A 23,033-nucleotide genomic window follows, 5' to 3' on the forward strand; every position below is an offset into this window, starting at 1 on the left:
AATGGGACAGCATATAATTTCACTGCTTTTGGCATAATGACAATAAAAGATAGTTTCAAAGTCTGACCTGCAAAGCCCGTCCACCCAGTGTCCTCCTCAGTCATGCTGGTTGCATGATTGCTGTAGAAGTGCTAAACTACTGTGACCTGATTAATTGAACTGAGCTCACACTGCAATAACTAATCAGGGAGGTGGTAGTTTAAGTACTTCATTACCAAAATGTATAAATGAAGTACATCAGAAGATGTTGGGGAAGAAGGACTTCACCAGGTGGGCCTGGACCCCCGAGGCCTGTCCCTGTGCCGACCTCGTCTGAGTCTAATAGTTTAATAGATTCAGTTTAATTTAATGTTAAGTTGAACTGGAGTTAACCAGAATCCTTTACTCTTCCAACTCCTCTACTTTGTCTAACAGTTAGCTTAGCTTAGCCTAGCCAAGTTTTCTTTGCAAAATTGCTAATTGCATGGTTTCAAATTGCAGTTTTGATTTTAAGTGGACTAATTGTTCAGACCTGCTCTGGGGCCTGTCTGAAGTATTAAATTGACATATATTTGTCTCAACACCTACGCAGGAGAACTTTTTTGTAAGTGTGAAATGGAAAATAGAAGAAGAAGTAGAGATGTGGGTGTTCCTATTTACATGTTTTTATTTTCTGTTTCTTTAGCCAAACATGTTATTTGATCAGAGCACCTGCCTGTACACCTGCTGTTAACCAAGCAGTTATTTTCAAGCTGCTACACTGATCACAAAGTCAGGACATATGAATGACAGGAAGTGTCCAGTGTCACGTACCGATATTAATGACAACAATGATGGGTCAAAGCAACATATGATGAACATTTATTACGATATCCTGATAAATGTAATGCAGCGGGATAACTTCTACAGTTATTATGTTAGTGATGATGCCTCTTTGCTTTGCATTTATTCACAGCTTTGTGGCGTACGATGGAGTGTCAGGGCCACCTTAAGATGATAACCTGCCACGGCTGCAGTACCCTCTACAACACGGCTTGTGTCGATGATTTAGTGAAGCAAACTGATCAGCTGTCTCATTGTGTCTTTTGTGTGTTTGGTTTTGTGTTTTCAATGAACTGAAAGCCCTCTTTAATGCACGAGGGTGTGACCATCCACATTCTCTCATCTGTCCAGTGTCAGCCATTCATTTTGTGCAAATGGTCAAGTCTTCCAAGTGTGCGTGCTTTTCCTTCTGACCAGATGCAGCTTTTTGCACCATAACTTTATTGTCCTGATACTGATCCCCACACTGTGTATGTGCACTAAAACAGCAATCATTTCACTGCTCAGGTTACAAAATGTCATAAGATGCTGCATGGCCGTACAAGATAGACTTTGGTTAGCAACAACTCTCTGAGGCCTCAACTGTGAAGCAGAACGCTGTCTTATCCGGCTAACTTCAAGAGCCAAGTTATCCTTTGAACCTAATCTGCTCCAAAGCAATTTATGTTCCAAATGTGAGATCCCCAGGTACAAAATCACCACCTACTAACCAGTAAGACCAAAAAAGAACAAAATAAATAAAATCCCCGATCCTGGAAGGTCCCTCAGACCGCTGTGTGCAGAGAGTAGGAGGGTGTAATATTTTTCAGCAGAGTCTGACGTCTTTGTCTTTCCATGATTAGCAACGATAATGAACATAGATTCTCTACAACTTTACTGTTTTGGAAGTATTAATTTATGATCCTAAAGCAGGACACCTGCACTGTAATTAATGACCTCACATCACATGTTTAAATTATGCTTTTACATTTAACCTTTTAATCAGACCAACAACAAGCTCATACTCAATTTTAGCAGCAGTCATTGTGACACTGATGATAAAACTTGTGTAAAATTGCAAAACTGTAAAAAGAAATTAAAAAAAAAAAATTTAAAAAAAAAAGCATTTTTGTAGCTCAATGTTGAAATTACAGGTAACTTCACTGGTTGGCTGTTTCACCTGTAACACTTCAAAATAACATGCTAAGGTTTAATAGGTTATAAGGAATATACTCTGAGCCCTGAGCAGTGTTGTGCTAATAAGAGACGTTTTGTGTGTGCAGTGAACCAGTAAGTTTTGTATTTCATAATTTATTGAGTTTCTATGATCCTTTCTGACCTGCGTTAATGAAGCAGTCATTAGAGCACCATGTCCGCTATAATAGTTCTGTAGTTTGATGCTTGAGTCGTTGCAGACTTGTTGAAACTCCCTCACCCGTCAAAGCAGCGTCTTTGTTATTCGAGTCCAGCAGATGGCAGTGTTTCACTGTCTGACGGCTGTCTGAAGCTTCAGCTGGATTATCCGTTTGCTATGTTTGCCATGTTACAGTGGGGAGGAAAAACTCATTTTTAACAGGAATATCTAGACATGAGTGATTACTGCAGTGGGGCACTATCTGTGCTATCTATAAGAAATGTTAGCAACAATAAAACTCTGAGGATCAGGGCTCCATTTCACTCCAGTGTTCAGTGGCATTTTAAAAGAGTGAATACTGACGCTGAATGTCTTTGTAAAGCAAAAGCACTTTGTTAGCCTTTACAGAGCAAAGCTATGGATCAATGTGCAGTGAAGAAAAATCGAGGTGGCCAGTCTGTCCTTTCCTAACCAATCACAGAGCTCCTTACATTGCACCATGTGGCTAATTTGCGTTTTACTGATATTGCTGGGCTGCTGTCAATCATTTTGTCTTTATATTACAACAGAGCATTGACCTTTAACCTGTTTAATTCATACTGAGTATTTAAAAAAAATGTATTGTCATAATAAATTGTGCCTCACTGAAACACCATTTTGCATTAGCCTCTATCACCTGACTTGTCACTGATGATATCACTGCATGAGCAGGCGAGCGGTAGCGGCGGGGGGGTGTAGGTGAAGCTCGTGAAGAACAAAATTCTGTACGAGCGGACGCAGTGAGTCCAATAACCAGGGGTAACTGGAAATAAGGTGTTGTAGGCTGGCTTCCACAGTGTAAAGAGACACTTCTCCCTCATGCTCTAACAGCTGGTAAATCAATTTAGAAGCAGAGTCGATAACGGCCTCCTGAAGCTCCCTAGGTGGGGTGACTGCCGCTGGATCCATATCTGGCTGGTCCGTACTGTCACGGCGGGTGAGGAGAGCCGTGTGAAAATAATAAATGAGGATCCAATCGCAGGCAGTAGTGGAGAAGTGAAGGTGGTTTATTGAACACAAAAATAAATATGGACAAACAGCAAATGGAGCACGAACTAAACTAGACTGGAAACAACTAAACTACAGAGCACAAACACACGGGTGAGACATGGTGGATACACAGACGGACCAGCAACTACAATGACAGAGGACACGACTTAAATACACAGAGAAACACAGGGGAATTACACACAGGTGGTGGACACAGCTGGGAATAATCACCAAGACGAGACAGAGGTAAAACTGAACACACTCACATGAGACGCAGACCTTCACAATAAAACAGGAACAAGAAACCATCACACTAAGACGCAGACTCGACATAGAGAGAGAGACAGAAAATGACACATGGAACTAAACTAAACCTGCAAAAACATGACAACTCAAAATACTGGGTCAAACTGACCCAGAACCGTGACAGACTTTCTATAATGTTTTGCTTGAGCATGTCCTGCTTTTCTGTAATGTTATTTCTACAGTTTTAGCAGTTCTTCTCGAGGGAAAGAGAAAGATGTAAAAATCTTATACGTTATATATGTTAAATAACATGTGTAGTGCTCACATGTAATGCAGATGTTAGCTTTGATCTAACCAATAAATCCTGATTGGATGTTGTTAGCGTTAGCACTTGTGTTTGCTTCCCTGCTGTACAACAGCATTACCAAAATACAACTGAAGAAACAAACTCAGTTATGAAAAGTTTGTGTTCAGTTTGCAGTCGCTGAAAATAATTACACCTTTGGGAATGACATGGAAATGATTTTGGTGTAGAAAAAAATGACAAGAAATCAAAAATGAAAGTTATCTGGTCTTTTTCTTTAAAGAGTAGCCTACTGCAGAGCAGCAACACTGACAAAGACCATCATCACCAATACTGCAGCTAATACAATGATCCAGGAGGAAACTTGAAAAAGCAGGAAAAATGTGACACTGATCAAAATGAATACATCAATTATTGATCAAAGAGAAAATGCATACTACCACAATGCATTGTTATTGCATCTCAGTTTCTCACCATCACTGATAATCTGACGTCTGCTGGACCTCAGGAATCGTCTCCATCACCTCTCTGTGAGGAGCAGAGAGCACTCGTGCTGCACATCCCACCTGTGTGCTGTGTTTACGTGAACCTGAGAGCACAGCTGTAGTGGTGACAGTGAATGTAGCGTTGGTGTTGGACACACTGACAGTGTTGTACTGTGAGAAGCTGAGGTGTTGTTGTGAGAGTGTTACAGTGGGAGCAGGTCGACCAGTGGCTGAACAGGAAACAACCCACTCTTCAGCAGAGTTTGACTCTCTGACATCAACAACAGGTTCATGCAGCTCTGTGAAGGATCAGGAGATATAAAATAAGGAGTATATTGTTAAAGATACATTGACTTCTAACACATGTAACGCATTAAGGTAAAATTTCTTACCATAAGGATGTGTTACACGATTTATAAACCCCAGTTTGTTAATTATTTGTTCATGATTCATAACTATATACTTAATTTTTTAAAAATTAAGTGTTTTTGGTCAAATGGAATTTCTTTTTGGGTAATTTTAGCCCCTTTTAGCCCTCTGCCAAAATGTTTTAACCTTTCTGTCTCTAACAGTAAAACATCGTTCCTTTATCTTCTGTGTCTGGTGTGTTGGTCAGGATTAGCTAGCTTGGCAAAAAGTTCCCATTAAACAATTAAAGTGTGTTACTGTGAGGTGTGTGTTCGTACTATGAGTCACAGCTCGAGTTTTCTTGCGGGTGAAGGTTTTTCACCTCGCTGTCATTCTTGCATAAAAGTGTTTGACCCCTTCAGAAAAAAAAAAACGAAATTTGGGATTATTTTTTGTTTTGTTCATTGTGTGTATTTGTTTCTACTTTTTACTTTTTCTTTTACTGTGTACAGCACTTTGGTCAACCTGTGTTGTTTTTAGACATGGTTATTGATTGATTGATTGATAGATATGTCTTTGATTAAAATACAGCCTACTCCACATCCTCCAAGTTACAGAGAAGAGGAACCATCTGGGGTGAACTTGTGCACTTGGTATTGGCTGTCATGGTCCCTGTGCCTCTCCGGCTCGCTCATGTTGGCCACAGGTTTGTTTTGTTTTCTCTCCTGCTTCCCTGGGTGGAGCTCATTGTGGGCTCTCACCCTTGGCCCACGTATCTGCGGTGATTTCTACACCTGTTGCTGATCAGGCGGCGTCCCCCTTTCCTATTTAACGCTGCGGCACGGAGTATTCGGCACTGAAATGTTGAACCTCCCATGTTCGTGCTCTCAGCTCTCCTAAGACAAACTCTCTCAGTGTTGTGTGGCGTATTGATCTAATTGGACTCTTTGTGTTTAGATCTCCCCGGAACTGACCTGTGATCCCTGTGTGTGTCAACATAAGTGGAAATTGGAGCGAGAGTGGCTGTGGAGAAGCGAGTGTGCGTAAGAAGAGGAGTGGCGGAGTTTGGGCCGAGTGGGGAGCGAGTGTGGATTCCTTCCCCTGGAGCCCTGAAGCCCTGCCCCATGCACTGTATATACACATCACTGTGGTTTCCCTTCTGTGTTAATAAATTGTCAACCCTTTGCTTGCCAGAACGCTGCCTGCGTCTGAATCCATCTGTTAGCCCTGACATTGGATACCTGGAAATCAGTGAAGGGACCATTAATGCTTCAACTTGTACACAGGTTTGAGAGCAACCACCCAAAAGCTTCTGCTAATAAACACTAGTCTGTGTTTGTGATGCAAATGTTTCTGGCTGTGTTCACAAACATTTAGTAAGGTGAGTGAGGAATATTAATACTTATTATTAGATCATTAGCAGACTGTAGAACTTGACTGCACGCCAAGGTGGCAGTTCAGCCATTTGATTCATGTTGCAGCAGCTCATGAGTGAATGAACATCGTGCAATAAAAGTACTTCTAGAAGTACATTTTTGCAAAAACGTACATTGTGGAGGAATGTAGGGAAGACACGAGGGAGCCCAATATTTTACTCAAACGTTAATCGCTGCATCACACAACTGAACATTCAAAGCGCCAAAACCTAACCCTCTCACTTCCCGTTACACTGGGTACGAGTGGAGCTACCTGGTGGTATGTACTTACATTTCTTTAAATTTACTTGAGTAGGGTAGAGTCATGCTAATGACCTAATAATTTTATTCAGGTGTGTTGCAGCAGAGATACATTTAAAAGCTTCAGGACGCTGGCTCTCAAGGCCTGGAGTTTGACACCCCTGCTTTACACAAAGATGGGTTAAATCACAGTGCAAAGAATGAATGAATAAATGAAATATAAACAATAAATAATTCTTAAATAGTCTTACACATCAATGTCATTGGTTGACTTTTGAAGTATTTGAATCCTTATTGGGTTCCCTGAGTGACAGAAGGATTAAAACACTTTAAAATCAGTACTGAAAATATGTGCAGACATTACTGGATAGATTTAGGGTTAGAATCAATAAATCACTATCATGTTAATAAGATAAGACACATTACAAAACGACATACTAGAAAGTGAAAAGGTAACTTTTCTTCAAGCAGCATAGTGGAGCAACAGAAAAAGACAAACCCCAACACCAGCACTGCTGCAGCTATTACAGTGATTGAGGGAAAATCTGTGAAAAAAACAGAAAAACGTGACGCTGACCAACAATAATACATCACTCATGAAGTACTGAAGTCATTGTTATTAGATCCCAGTCAAATTTACCCAAGTATCATCCATCTCTAGTCTAGTCTGTGGTATACAGAAAGAGTTTCTCACCACCAACAGATGTTTTTTGGACCTCAGGAATCGTCTCCATCACCTCTCTGTGAGGAGCAGAGAGCACTCGTGCTGCACATCCCACCTGTGTGCTGTGTTTACGTGAACCTGAGAGCACAGCTGTAGTGGTGACAGTGAATGTAGCGTTGGTGTTGGACACACTGACAGTGTTGTACTGTGAGAAGCTGAGGTGTTGTTGTGAGACACTGAGTGTTACAGTGGGAGCAGGTCGACCAGTGGCTGAACAGGAAACAACCCACTCTTCAGCAGAGTTTGACTCTCTGACATCAACAACAGGTTCATGCAGCTCTGTGAAGGATCAGGAGATATTGCAAGGAATATGTTGTTGAAAGGAAATCAGTTTCTAGCACATTTAAACACATTAATGCAAAAGTTCTTACCATAGACTTGGAAGCAGGTTCTACCAGTGAAGGAGCCTTCAGGATAAGTGTTAAACAGACAGTGATAGCATCCTTCATCCTGCTCCGTCACATTCCTGATGACTATGGAGCAGTTCTGTAGTCCAGTGTATTTAAACTTGACTTTATCGTTAAAGCCATCATTCACTCTCTGACCATAGTACTTGCTGTAGGTGGCAACATTTGTCTCCACATCACGTGAGATTTTCTGCCATGTGACCTGAAGGACGTCTTTAGTGTCCAAGAGCTGACAGCTGAATTCAGCATCTTCTCCCACTGCTGCCAGCACAGTCTGCTGTGTTTGGACCACTGCTGTTAGAGCTGCATGGAGAATAACATGAGTTAGAGATGTGGAACTGAGAGGTATTGATGGGAAGGATTAAACAATAATTCGGGTCATGGAGTAGTCTGTGTTTTAGGCTCAAACAAATTGACATATGGGTACCACTTAAATGTGATGTAGACTATAAATATAAACCTGACACTCATTGTTTCATACTGTATGTTTCAGGGACATTTTCTTTCATCTATAAAAAAAAGTAAGACAATTCAGTTAGCTACCAACTAAACAAAGAAAGTCAGATAGATGTACAGATCGTGTCTATATTGGTTCTGTTGGTCCATGACCAATTCTGGAGGTCTGTACTGCATTTGAACTTTTCCAACAATTTGGAGGTCCAACCATGATTTAAGCTGGACATCAATATGGCGTTCAACATTAGAACCTTGGACTTGATGTATATTTTTTGGACATCATGTAGATATCTATGACAAGTGCAGGGAATTTAAAGGTTTAATTGAGGTCATATTTTTTATTTACAAAATATCAATATTGGGGTTACAAAACAATCCCTTCAGTGGACCAAAAATGAATTATAAAACCCATCACTTCAACATAACCAATACCAGGACTGGTATTGACTGGTAACTCGTGCTACTGTAGAAATTCCCATTGATTTTCTACATTTTCCCAGAGGCCTCCCCTTCTGTGGATTACTAGTATGTTATTTATTAATTTGTGCCTCAATTATTTCAGATCAGTTATTTCACTGGGGAAGCCCTATATTGCCCACTTCCTAATTTCAGCACTGTTTGATCTTTCTCTTTAGCATGTATGTAACTTTGGTTTGTTGAGATTTTGGCATTACTTCTGTCATAAACATTCTCTCTCAGACATAACTGACTAAGATTTCTGTGGTTACCCAGAACATTTTAATAGACTTTTTGTAATCAATCAGGTCTTCAACCCCTTCTTTTTAAAATAGTGTATAAACCGTATGTATGTGTGAAAGACTGTTAATGTTTTGATAAATTGTTTATTTTAGAACAATTGGTGAGTGTGTTTAGCCACTTCACACTACTACACTTTGCTCTAAACTACATTCCTTCTCTGAACAGTATATATGTGAATGGACTGACGGATCTTTTAATTTCAAATGTTAAATAATTGTCAGTAAACTACTTATGACCTGAACTCCGTCTCTGTCTAATGGAAACGAGTGCCTTCTTGTTTTTAACTACATTGGGGTTGTGAAACGTCTTTTACATTGTAGGCCACATACAACCCAATTTTTGTTAATTTACCAACCATACATACATAACACACAAACATGTGGTTTATCTATTGCTTTCATCGTAATATGAATAGGCATGGGGCAACCTTTAACAAAACAGTCTAAAGCTGTTTTCACACAGCTCTCAAAACAGTCTCATTAATCTGAATGATGAACAACTCATGACACAGAAAGTTGATTTTGTTCTTTTTTATTAGGCTGATTGTTCAGTGGGAGAAATGTTTTGTCACTCATTCAAACAAAATCTAAACTCTTCAGTAATTGTATCTCCCTCTAATTCTGTCTAAAGACAATCTCTTTGTCACTTCAGAGAAAAGTTCTCACATTTTAGGATCAATTTTTAATTATTACGAGTGAAGGTTCTTGTTTTCTTTTTTTTTCTCTTGTCACAATAAATAACTTTAAAAAACAAAAACAACAATACGGAATAAAACTTACCTTTTTAAAAGGCCATAAAAAGAAAAAACAAACACAGAATCCCACAGTCTGACATGGTGCATGTCTCTGTGTCCCCACTGGCTATTGTACCACGTATTGAAACAACATCGTACAATAGCCAAATTATTGAAAACTCAAATGTCCCCGAAGGAAGGAAGAATCTCCCTTCCTTGTGGGACATTCCAAGGCATGTTAGAATGATCAACTGTACCAAGTAAAGTACAAAAACTTCCCAGTGCAGAGTTTCATCAGTGTTTTAATCAGCAAACTCAATCATTTTTTTCTGCATTTTGAAAATTCAGTAAAGCTGTAGGTGTCAACATTTGTCTCCACATCTTGTAAGATTTTCTGTCATGTGACCTGAAGGATGTATTTAGTAGAGATGGCACGATACCACTTTTTTATGTCCGATACCGATACCGATATCATAACTTTGGATATCTGCCGATACCGATATGAATCCGATATAGTGTTTTTTAATCAACAAAACTGTTTTTTTAAATATCTTGCTGCATTTTGTATAAGTTCATACTCAAGTTTAAAACAACAACTACACTAAAGCTATTCTGTTATACCTGTATGCAAAAAAAAATATTTCATAGTTCAGCAATACTGATCAATCTAATAAACTTAAACCTACACCATCCTCCCTATTCTAGTATTTTAAAGAGTACTTAGTGTAAATATTAAGCAACCTAACTAATAGGGTTCCAATTCCCAGCAACAACAAAAATAAATAAATAAAAAATAGGGAACCACCCCTCACCCTCCACCTCATGATTCTTAATCGACGTATTCAACCTTAATTTGATGCAGTGTGAAAAAAAATGCACAGAAATCAATTATTTTTCAAGAAATATTAAATAGATTCAACATCTTTCTTCAACAAAATTGCAGACTGCACAGATGGTACCTTCCCAAAGGAAAAAGTACTATAGCTTACTAGGGTATATATATTAGACTTAATAGTCACTATATACAGTAATTGACTTCTATTCCTTTTACATCAAATTAAAACTTTGGGTGTCAGATAATTATTTATTAAAAGCTCGACATTTTAAATGAGAATAAGAAAGAAAAGTCTGTCTTTGTGCCCCCTTTTCCCTGTTCATGCCCTATCGGCCCCCCTGGCTAAACTTTGCTAGATCCGCCCCTGCACAGTTACCAGCGTCAGCTACGTAGAAAAAGATCCTGGTGTAGAAAGTAATATTAAATAAATTCTAACAACAGCTTATCAAGCTTAAACGTGCTGCTGTTGTTCAGCCGCTGGTTTCCTCTTTCTGGTGCAAAGTGGGCCAAAAACAAACAAGAGAGACGGACTCGCGACAGAAAAGCAGATCAGCTGATCATTAAGCAGTTTCATGATTGAAGTAGCAGCAAGAAGAGGCAGTCGCTTGTTAAGCTTAACGCAGGAATGCTTTACAAACATTCAGAGATGGACTTACACACTTGCTTTACTTCTCTCGGGATAACTTTGTCGGAAATGAAATGCCGGGTTGGTAGCGAAGCTCCAAATGCTATCCAGACCACCGACAGGTCCCGCATGCCACAGCCGCTCTATCACGTGATGCATACTGGTCCAACGTGCTAACGTTCTGAGGTGAGTTACGGCGTGTTGCAAGTTTTGCGAGGTGCTTTCGTGATATTTAATGGATCGGATTACATTTTTGATTTTTCTCCGATATCCGATCCAGTAATTTAGGTCAGTATCGGACCGATACCGATACGTAATATCGGATCGGTCCATCTCTAGTATTTAGTCTCCGAGAGCTGACAGCTGAATTCAGCATCTTCTCCCACTGCAGCCAGCACAGTCTGCTGTGCTTGTATCACTGTTGTTAGAGCTGCACAAACAAAATAAGAGGCTTTCATAGTCCGTGTTTTATGTTTCATTTAAAAAAAAAACAACAACTACATAACAGAATTCACTGAGGTACATACTGAACTTACAGGACAGAAACAAAGTACCAATCCTATTGCAGTAGTATATCTCCAGTAACAATACCAGCATTGGTATCAATACTATTGATAACTGCATCAATCTGCCCACATCTAACTCGTGCTATTGTAGAAATTCCCTGTGAACTTATACATTTTCTCAGAAGCCTTCCCTCCGCGCATTACTGGTATGTTATTTATTATTTTGTGCTCCAAGTTCAGTTATTTCACTGGGGAAGCCCCGTAATGCCCACTTCTTCATTTCAGTACTGTTTGATCTTTCCCTTTAACATGTCTGTAACTTTGGCTTGTTGAGATTTTAGCATTACTTCTGTCACCAACATTTTAATGCTATCTTTACTCTGTTATAATCATCTCTCTATCTCAGGCATAACTGACTGAGATTTCTTTGGAAAAGTTCTCACATTTATGACCTTTTTAGGAGCTTCTTGTTTTGTTTTGTTTTCCTGTCACAATAAATAACTTAAAAAACCAAAAATGACAATATGGAATAAAACTTACCTTTTGAAGAGGCCATTAGAAAAACTAACAAATGTATAATCCCACAGTCTGACATGTTGCACCATTTGCCATGTCTGTCCCCTCACTGGCTATTATACAATGCATAGTGTTAGATTATAATATTATTTTATGCCATGTTAGACCCCTAATTAAAGATTGTGAATTATTAGGTAGTTTTAGTTGGCATTATTCTCCTGAATTAGAAGAAGCTGATAACTATTGCATTAGTTAAACTGATTTGCATTACATTAGACTGCTGATTTATTGTGGATGAATGATATTGTTTTATGATGTTATAAGAAATACTGTTTGCAGAAAGTCATCGCCTTATTTGTCTGATTAGAAGAGAACGGAACATGCTGGAGTTTTCTGCCCCATCACAGCAGGAGCAGATAAACAGGGAGCCAAGGTCGTAGCTTAGGCGCCGTGTGAGAGAAAGCAAGTGAATGTTTAGGCTTTTATGATTAGGTGGGGGCACCAGAGGCTATAAGAGTTTGATCAATGCTCCACCATTTTGAGATCTGAGGCTGTCTGCATACAGTGTCCATCTCCCACGTGTGTGATCATTAAAATCATCGTTTGACTCAACCCGGCCGGACCAGTGTTGTTATTGTGGTTTTTCTCTTGTCTCCATCCCCAATTTTGAACTCGTAACACTCTGTAACTGTTAGCAAGGCAATTTCACATTTGTGTCTTTTTGTGGAATCAGTGTGTTTGAACAACACAAATTCTGCCTTTTCTAATTTTGAAAGACTGAACATGATATAAACAAAATAAATCTGATCTGTTCCTCTATAAATCTGGACAAATCTCAGATTCTGAACTTCTCAGCGCTTACATTTTGTCCTCTCTACACTTCTGCTGACAACTGACATGTGATGTGTTTGTACAGCTTCCTCTGTCAGTTTTTAACAAACTAACAAATTATCCAACAGAAGAGTATACCTTTGAGACAATGGTGTAGGTCTACTTTGCAAACTGAGAGGATGGATGAGATGATGGTGCAGGTTTCCAGTCTTAATTCAGTCTTGTTGCCACATTGTGGTCACCTGTCACCTTACTTTTGCTGTGGGAATTATGAAATGATAGCTAGACTTTAGCTTGCCTGTAGTGGCATTAAATGATCCTTTAGAAAATAGTTATAAATGTATTAGTTCCCAACATTGTACATTGCTGAATCATTATTTTTACTGAAAGTCTGTTCAGTTTCCAAACTAAAAATAAAATTGAGTGTGACTCGCCGGCACATTACAGTGAGACTCTCCAGTTTGATCAGCAGAGAAAAAAGATATCTCAAAGAAAATATGACGGAATTTCAAAAACCTTAGTGGATCCCAAAGAGCTTACTAAAATTTAATGTTTGCTTTGATTCCTGCTTTGCTCACTCTTGGCGTTCTCTCCATGAGCTTCATGAGGTCGTCTCCTGAAATGGTTTCCAACAGTCTTGAAGGAGTTCCCAGAGATGCTGAGCACTTATTGGTCCTTTGCCTTCACGCTGCGCTCCATCTCATCCCAAACCATCTCCACTGGGTTTTGGTCAGGTGACTGTGGAGGCCAGACCATCTGGTCAGCACTCCATCACGCTCCTTCTTGGTCAAACAGCCCTCACACAGCCTGGAGGTGTGTTTGGTGTCATTGTCCTGCAGCAGGAGGAGCAACCACTGCACCAGCGTAGAGTTTGGTAATCAGTCCAGAGGTCCAGAAACTTCATCCTGATGCCTAATTGCAGTCAGGGTGATGCTGCCAGCCCATAGATGTCTTTGCCTCCCTCCACTGATATGCCTCTTGGGTCATTACTGGCCCACTATCAAACTGGCCACGCAGAACGATGTTACAACTTCTCTGGACCCTTTCATATCTGTCATATGTGTTCAGGGTGAAAAACACAGTCTGCCAGTGGTGGCCTGATAATTCTGGTATTCTATGGCAAATGTCAATCATGCATGGTTCCAGTCAGTGAGTACAGGGCCTGCTAGAGGACATCAGGCCCTCAGGCCACCCTTATAAAATCTGTTTCTGATTGTTTTGTCAGATACAAGTACAGGTTACTGGTCTCTTCTCATACCAGTAGTGACACTGGTATGAGGAGGAAAAATATCAGTGTCCTCCACCTGTAAAACCATCCCATAATGACTGTAAAGAGTCTGTAGGATCTGGTCATGAAACAATCACAAATTAATATTTTTTAGAATAATTTCCAGAGTCATAACACACAGCCAGCAAAACATGGGAAGTAAATTCCAGGAAAAAAATGAAACCTTGCATAAAATGCCAGTTAAAGTCCAAAACTCTGTGACTTGACCCCAGCCACAGTGTGGGCTGTGGACTATGTGGAGGTTGAAGTGTGGACCCAGAAGCAGACGCGTGCTGCAAACTAAAGGAAAACTAACCAAGACTAAAGTGGGGAAACTAAACACTGGGAACATGGAAACCTTGGACATAACTGTCATGGTGGGGTACACCAGTGTTATGATGAAGTGGACCCAAGTGCAGACAGGGAAGGAGGCAGAACTAAGTTTTGAAAAAAAAGGCAAGCTGTTTATTTAGGCTATAAACGTGAATACAAAATGAAAGCATCATGAGCAGTGGCAAAAACTAAACTGAAACCAAACTAGGAAAACTAACTGACTGTGACAAAACTGTGATAACTTTGAATCAACTGTGATAAGACCTGACGGGAGGCAACGCAGACGACCTGACACTGAATAAAGAAAGACAGAGGACTTAAATACAGACAGGAGGTGATCAGGGGAAGTGGAAACACACAGGGGAACAGCTGACTGAAATGAACATAATGATGCCATGGCTAAAGTGAAACTAAACAATGTAGGGACAATGAACAAAAGGAAAGTCACACAATATATACACAGAGGGATGATAAGGGAAGTGGAAACACATGAGGACACAGCAGGGACAAATTAGATGTGATGAGACAGGAGAAAGCAAAACTGAACACACTGAACACAGGACACGAGACTTTCCAAAGAAAACAGGATACAAACTAAGAGACACGGCTCGACACACAGGGACCGACATGGGGACACTGAATGAATCACAAGGAGGGGAAACATCAACAAAACACAATGATGTGACTATGGCGACTATGGAGGAAGACCAAATACAGACGGGAAATTATTTTTGATAAAAGTAATATTAATTTGACTAATGGACAGGCAGTGATAAACAGCAAACAAACTGCTTAGCTTTACAGTCTTTGTTTTATCATCTGCAACTCCTGCAGTGTGAAACAGTCTTGGTATGTCAAACATAAAAACATTTTAGATACCGCTTCATCAGGTTACATATATATACCGTATTTCTTCATCAGAGAATCTATAATGTATTAAACTAAAAGTGTACACCTGGTTTAAAGAGTATTAACTAAATAAGAACGTGACAACTTTCAGTCATTAATGTAGCAGAGACAGAGTCTGACTAAAGGGACATCACAGTGAGACCTGTTTGATCTGCAGACACAGTCTCTCTCTACTAAGAGTGTGTTTGACTTTAACTTTCACACAAAATGTTTCAGTTCCTCTAAGCCCTCCAACAAACTTTTACAAATGCTTAGAAACATTTTGTGTTTCTAATTACTAATGTTCCCCAGCCCCAGCATTCCCACAAATCTGTCTGTTTCCTTTTTTAAGTTTCACTGTCTGTCTTCTAAACTTCGCTGATGCAGCTGGTCGTCTTTGTGTGAATCTGCGTGTGAAGGTAATCAAATCAGTATGTATTTTTTTCTGATAATATCAGCTGTGTGCAGCTTCGCTCCAGCACAAACCATAGCATTGTTCATGATGACAGATATGAACGAGGTTGACTTGTAACACCGCAGTTATGTGAGCCGTCATTTGTAAGCCTCTTAAACTTTCTTGCACTTTTACACAAAGTTTTATGGTAGTGCTTCTTCTTCTTTGGGGATTTTTGTTCAACAGACTGAAAAAAGCTGTAATATATTTTTGAAATATATTTAAATTGGTATTTAAAGGACTATAGCATATTCTAATTAGATTTATGATACTGTGTTAAGACAGTAAAATTGTGCATGTGTGTGTTTGTGTGTCTGTCTGAATTTTGCTGGTACTGCACTGATTGATGATCGTTGATGATCCACCTGACTAGTATAAATTACAGTTTTATATAAAAGAACAAATTTGATATCTGTAAAAATATTTTTTAAATTCTTGCTTACTAGCTGACACTAAATTTTTAACCGATTTCTCTTCTGGGACACCCACACTGTGTGCAGTTTCATCTCAGCCCACTGTGTGATTGCACATTAAAGGACATTTCTCCCCAAATTCAATAAGCTCAGTGGATTATTATAACAGCGTATCAACAGTTCATTTAAGAAATCCTTCTTAGTTATTGTCATGAAAATCTCAGTGGATTCTTGATTTTGCTCGTCTACTCTACAGCCTGGATAGTTTCATTTCAAACTGCTGCCGTGTTTCTGCCAAATTAAAAAACAGTTCTACTCAAATTCAACAAGGTTCAGTTAATAAACAATGATTAACAAAAGATTTTGTTCATATTTCATTATATAATTCTGATCCATCAAAAATATTCCTTCTTAGAATAATCCTTTCTCTTATTGAAGATCGATTTATTTTTCTCATTTTGGTCATTCCTATTAACTCAGCCATTTCCTTAATCAATCCCACACCACCGCCCCCAAAACCATGGGAACACAGAGCAAGGAAAGCACAAAGTACACAAGAAGACGGGGACAATAAATACACACTGGATAATGAGACGAGAGGCAACGGGTGAGAGACATGATGCAGGAGAAAACTACAATAGTCACAGGAAGCAACAGTTAAAACAATTATAACAGGAAAACATAGAGAACAAGGCTTAAATTACATAGAGGAGAACAGACTGGACAGGGGAACATGAGATAGATAAATGCAGACGAGACTGAGACACTGATGGGAACAAATCATTAACCAAATGGGGGAAGTAAAACTCAAAGCTAAGTTCACAAGACACGAGACGATAAAAAAGAGGAAATGATACACAGAGACATACGCAGACATGTAGAAAACAGAAACAAACTTCCAGTCACAGTGAATCAGTGTGTGTCAGTGAATGCATCATGTGTGCTTCATGGCTCCATCTAGTGGACTGATAGTAGAAGTAGAGCAGCTGATGGCAGCTTCCTGTGCCTCACACTGCTGTCTGACTGCATTCAGCTGATATTTGGACAGCACACATGATGGAAAGGAGGATTTTGGTTTATGTGCACATGAATGGTTTGTGTTTCCTCTGCAGGTGAAGGTAGAAAGTGTGTGTGAGCTGATGTGAATTGAGCAGCATGGATCAGTGTGAGGACAGAGAGGAGGGAGTCCCTCCCTCTAAAAGCACTCTGTGTGGGGAACATGAGAGCCAGACCAAAGCTCAGAGGTGAGATGACCATCTCTAACTGTCCATGACTCTTCTCCATGTCACAGCTCAGCACTCACATCACTGCTCCATCATTATTCACACTCATACCTCTGTGTGTTGTTTTAAAGCCCAGAGCTGTGGGGCGTACCAGGCTCAGCTGGACATAACCCTGAAACTAATCCAGAGCCTGGACCTGAACCCAGCTGTGTTTCCTTAAAGAGCAACGTGTCGAAGGGTATTGATATAAACTTTAAAGGATGTTCTTCTGCTGCTGAGAGGTAATGTGTGTCCAGATGTTGTTCCTGACTCTGTATTTTTGAATAAATCCTCATGTTTAATATCAGCTTAGCTCTTTTTCACACATTTCTATGTTGGTATGTGAAGCGGTGTGTGTTGGAGTGTTTCCACAAACACAGCAGTCAGAGTGGAAAGAGTGGATGTTGTAGGAGGTGTTTGTGTAGTGAAGAGGCTGAGTGTCTGTAGGACTCCAGCTGCTCCAGCAGGTGTCTCCTTTGTGCTTTGCTTCAAACACAGTGTAGGGAGGAGCTTCCACTCAGGTGTTTCAGGTGTTGCTGGATGGAGGAGGACAAATAGTTTTTCCCTTCAGTGACACTTCAGCAGCTCAATGTTCTGGGAGATGTTTGTCTTTATGAAGGTTTATGGATTCTTGTTCTTACTTTGGTTAAACTGAGCAATACATTTTCCATCTAACATTTAAAGTAAATTTCCAGGTGAATAAAAGATCTGCAGCTGCAGCCTCTGTGATGTTTCACAGTCTGAAAGTAACAAATTCAACCAGAGTTCAAACAAAGGCTTAATATACGTGTGTGTTTGATATAATGTCAACAAGTACAAATAGGTGTTCTTACAGGTCTTAATCACAGAGGTCTGATAAGTCTGGTGACTTTCACACTCAGCAGTTTTGCTGCCTTTTATTTTATATTGGCCTTTTTAAAGCCCTTCAAAGTCTCCCACATTCATACAGAGCTTTTAACACCAAACTCCTTTACAGTCCTTCTCCTCTCACACACGATCACACGACTGATTTGTCTGCAGCAGCTGTGTTACTGCTAGTATTTTATTATGTGTGTAATCTCCTCATATTGTTCCTGTGGTTTAGTTTGACTTCCTTCTGCAAACTCAGCTGCTCTGTTGCTGATACACGTCTCCATGAATATGATTGATCAGATGCTGCCAACACCATGTGTTTCATGTGAGCGCTCAGCTGAAACCCTGGGTTGACTTATCGAGTTAATAACAAGCTTCACGTGACTGTGAATGCTAAAGTGAATCCAGATAAAGGAAAGAGACCCTGCTAATGTTGGACTCACTTCTTAGTGTAGATCCCAGGAGGAAGTTCAACATAGCCATTCTTTGTGCTAGCTCGACCAAACCTGAGACCACAGTGCAGGATAATGATCATCATCTGTCTCTGTCAAGGACATTTAAAATCCACAAATAACAAACATCATTATATTTGATCATTAAAAATATGTTTTCACTTAAAAAAGCATGAGCACACTGGTGGATTACAGAAACATGAAAACTCGTTAACAGTAAAGTTAATTTAGACGTAAACAAAGTGTCAAACATACTTAAGTAGAAGGACTGATGTTTGTGTTAACCCTCACATGGGCTGTACAACATTATATAGGGAGACAAAAACAGAGATTATCGTAGCCATCGCTCTCTCGCATGGACGTGGCAGTCTTGCTGTCTGCTGCGAATCCTCCCCGTACCTCCGTGACCTCGTCTGGTATCTGCTCCCTCCTCTGTAAGAGACAGTAAAGGAAAACACGTCTCTGCCTAGTCTTGAAAATCTAATCTTATCATCCATTGTTCTTCTAGGGCCTCTTCTTCTTGTGGCCTCAGCTAACTGCTAATATTTAAATGGCTAACATTAACATGTGTGCCAGCCAGGTTCACATTTATGATGAACTATGATTAATTAACTGATGTTGAAACTGGAGCTTTACTGACCTCTGAAATTCCTCCTAAAGTGTTATTCAGTGTTGTGACAGTCAGCTGCTTCAGCTGCTGCTGGGATGGGCTGTGGCAAAGAGAACAGAGAAAATCCAAATCAGAGTTTTTCTCTGAATTAAAAGGAAACAACAATATATTCTACATGGTGAAACTGATGGTTTATGGTGTTTGGGTCTGTTTTTCTGTATTTATGCAGATAAAGTGTAAACTCAGATGAATTATACCATCAAATGTTAAAGGAAAATATCAGGATGAGTGTCTGTGAGCTGAGAAGGACGTGAAGCGAGCAGTTTATCCCAGAGCTGAAGCTGCTCTGTGTGCAGAGATGAGCTCAGATTCCTGCTGTGATTGATCAACAGTCACAGAAATGTAGACTTGTAGTTATTACTGCAGTATGGTCACAGCAGATACTGAGAAACATGTATTATGAGGATGGATGATCAAGTTTCTCACTCTCTCCTTTAAATCTCAGTTTTTTTCTTCTTCACAGTTTATCTGTTAATTTATTAATGAATAACACTGAAAGAGTTTCTGTTATATTTCCCCTTGAACATCAGCTTATTAGGGCGGCATTAGGAAATAGCCCCCCTCCAAAGAATGAATAAATGAATGATGATAATAATAAAATGATTAAAAAGCAGAGCTCAGAGTGGTAGAATGGTCAAACATGGATCCACGGGTGGTTCAACTGCATTTGGTGACGTGACTAAAGCAAATCTTTCAAATAATCCCACCATCAACAGGATGTTGTCTCCTTTACTATGGTTACTTTACTTGGTCACCGTGTGAATTTCTTGGAAATGAACCAAATTCTTTTATTTGTTGGTTGTTGCATATTTAACCTCTACAGTCAGGAAAGGAGGAGATGAGGCCTCAACAATGTTGGGTTGTAGCTGTGGTTCAGGTTAGAGTGAGTGTCCATGGAATAAATGTAAGTCAGTGAACTGGAAACATGACTGTGTTCAAACTTTGTTTTCCTTTTTATAATGAGTCTAATCAAAGGTGGACAGAAGTATCTCCACTTTGACTTTTCTGTGTCACCATCAGAGCTTCTGCACAGTGTGGAGAAAGATCCAGAAGCAGAGCTGGACTGCAGACAGCCAGTCAGAGCAGCTGTGTACAAAGTAAGACTGAACATCTGTCTGCTGATGGACTCATTTCTGAAAACTGGACTTCTTGTGTTGTTCAGACATTGAAGAGTTTTCTTTCTCTTTAGTCTCATTGTTTTTCTTTCTTTCAGCAGATGTTGGTCTGCAGGAGGTTTTAGATGAACATAAGATCAGTCTGAGGAGGAGATGTGAACGTGTGACTGAAGGAAATGAGGAAACAGGAAGTAGAACCCTCCTCAACAGGATCTACACTGAGCTCTACATCACAGAGGGACAGAGTGAAGAGGTTCATACCCAACATGAGGTGAGGCAGCTGGAGACAGCTTCCAAGATGGACGCCCTCCATGACGCTCCAATCAGGTGCCAGGACATCTTTAAAGCCTTACCTGACCAACAGAGACCCGTCAGAGTGGTTCTGACCAACGGCGTGGCTGGTGTTGGAAAAACCTTCTCAGTGCAGAAGTTCACTCTGGACTGGGCAGAGGGCTTGGAGAACCAACATGTCAGTGTGGTGGTTCTGCTTTCATTCAGGGAGCTGAACCTGATCAGAGATGAGCAGTACAGTCTTCTGGAGCTGCTCCATGTTTTCCATCCAACATTACAGAAGGTCACAGCAGAGAAGCTGGCTGTCTCTCAGCTTTTGATCATCTTTGACGGCCTGGATGAAAGCAGACTTTCATTGGATTTCACCAACCGGAAGCTGCTGTCTGATGTCACACAGAAGTCATCAGTCAGCCAGCTGCTGACAAACCTCATCCAGGGGAATCTGCTTCCCTCGGCTCTCGTCTGGATAACTTCCCGACCCGCAGCAGCCAATCAGATCCCTCCTACATGTGTTGACAGGCTAACAGAAGTACGAGGCTTCACTGACGCCCAGAAGGAGGAGTACTTCAGGAGGAGATTCAGTGATGAAGAGCTGTCCAGCAGAATCATCTCCCACATGAAGACATCCAGGAGCCTCCACATCATGTGTAGTATCCCAGTCTTCTGCTGGATCACTGCTACAGTTCTGGAGCACATGTTGACTACAGAGCAGAGAGGAGAGCTGCCCAAGACCCTGACTGACATGTACTCACACTTCCTGCTGGTTCAGACAAAGAGGAAGAAGAACAAGTACCATGAGGGACATGAGACGAGTCCACAGGAGCTGACGGAGGCTGACAGGGAAGTTCTTCTGAAGCTGGGGAGGCTGGCGTTTGAACATCTGGAGAAAGGAAACATCATGTTCTACCAAGAAGACCTGGAGCAGTGTGGTCTGGATGTGACAGAGGCCTCGGTGTACTCAGGAGTTTGTACAGAGATCTTCAAAAGAGAGTGTGTGATCTTCCAGAAACCAGTCTACTGCTTTGTTCATCTGAGCATTCAGGAGTTTCTGGCTGCTGTCTACATGTTCCACTGTGTCACCAACAGGAAGACAAAGGTGCTGAAGATGTTTCTAAAATCAGAATCTTTCACCAAGATGATTTTAAGTCTTTTTGATAACAAAGATCTCCAATCACTTGATGTATTTTTGAGGAGAGTCATGTATAAATCTCTCCAGAGTGAAAATGGCCACCTAGACCTGTTTGTTCGCTTCCTTCATGGCCTCTGTCTGGAGTCCAACCACAGACTCTTAGTAGGTCTGCTGGGTCAGACAGAGATCAGTCCAGAAACCATCCAGAGAGTCATCAACAACCTGAAGAAGATGAACAGATATAAAATCTCTCCTGACAGAAGCATCAACATCTTCCACTGTCTGATGGAGATGAACCACCTCTCATTATTTCAGGAGATCCAAGAGTTCCTGAAGTCAGAGAACAGATCAAAGAAGAAACTCTCTGAGATCCAGTGCTCAGCTCTGGCCTTCATGCTGCAGATGTCAGAGGAGGTTCTGGATGAGTTGGACCTGCAGAAGTACAACACATCAGAGCCGGGACGACAGAGACTGATTCCAGCTGTGAGGAACTGCAGAAAGGCTGGGTGAGTCCAGATGTGATCATTAACATCATTGATCAGTGTAGGTTAGTAGTTTAATGTTGAAAATAAAATCAGATTGTCACCACAAAGTGTTTGTGTCCGTACGCTGCAACCTTCCACACCATTCCTTTATTGTACAGACTCAGCAGCAGCTCCATGGATCCCAAATCCAAGAGTGGAGAACAGATTTGAAGTGTGTCACATCCATGCAGTCACAGCTGTTTCCACCATGTTTCCACTGATATTAATCCTGTTCAATGACACGTTTCATATCAGTGAATATGTTCTTTAGGACGTCCACTGACATGTTTAAGTGTCCTGCTGGAAATCACTCAAATCATCCATGAAATCCATGAAAAATCCTTTTAGTGTTTCTAACTTCACCCTCTGTCCTCTCTCTCTCTCCATCCTCCTCACTGCTTCTTTCACTGATAATCACACAAACATCGTATTCAGCTACAAAATAACACAATAATATCATCTGATGATCATTATTATAAGAGCAGGATCCATATTTGATATCAGAGTAACACACTGCTTGGTTATGTGCAGTCATCATCAGTGACTGTGGGTCAAACAGAAGCTCTCTGATTGGTTGCTGACCTTGGTCACCTGTCCACTCTCACCTGTTTGTGTTTGCTCTCTCTTTGCTGTCTCCATCCTCTCTCTCCTTTCTCTCCCTCTCTGTCTTTGTACGTCACTCAGGTCCAATGGAAACAGTGACATTTACAAACCAATCAAAGACAAACTGATCCATGTCAGGTTATAACAATATTCAAAGTGAATACAG

The 23,033-nt window shown here is 40.5% G+C and overlaps 3 protein-coding genes and 1 long non-coding RNA gene across 4 annotated transcripts in view; 3 read left to right on the forward strand and 1 right to left on the reverse strand.

The window, feature by feature from the left end:
• Nucleotides 1-23,033, forward strand: part of LOC308403394 (NACHT, LRR and PYD domains-containing protein 12-like) — a 1,254,170-nt gene that overhangs the window by 1,044,685 nt on the left and 186,452 nt on the right. The gene's annotated exons all lie outside the window — the stretch shown is intronic.
• Nucleotides 1-23,033, forward strand: part of LOC308404039 — a 126,700-nt gene that overhangs the window by 58,924 nt on the left and 44,743 nt on the right. The gene's annotated exons all lie outside the window — the stretch shown is intronic.
• The window catches only part of LOC308399781 (protein NLRC3-like), a gene marked incomplete at both ends in the record, with an annotated part of 86,074 nt that overhangs the window by 49,043 nt on the left and 13,998 nt on the right, over nucleotides 1-23,033 (forward strand). The window lies entirely within an intron of this gene.
• Nucleotides 6,885-7,714, reverse strand: LOC308399819 (OX-2 membrane glycoprotein-like; the record flags this gene model as incomplete). Its single annotated transcript, XM_080887245.1, has 2 exons — nucleotides 6,885-7,225; nucleotides 7,318-7,714. Coding segments are annotated over 2 exons (738 nt in total), but the record flags the coding sequence as incomplete, so codon positions are not given.

Source organism: Rhamphochromis sp. 'chilingali' (genome assembly GCF_963969265.1).
Source record: "Rhamphochromis sp. 'chilingali' genome assembly, chromosome: 1".
Lineage (NCBI taxonomy): Eukaryota > Metazoa > Chordata > Actinopteri > Cichliformes > Cichlidae > Rhamphochromis > Rhamphochromis sp. 'chilingali'.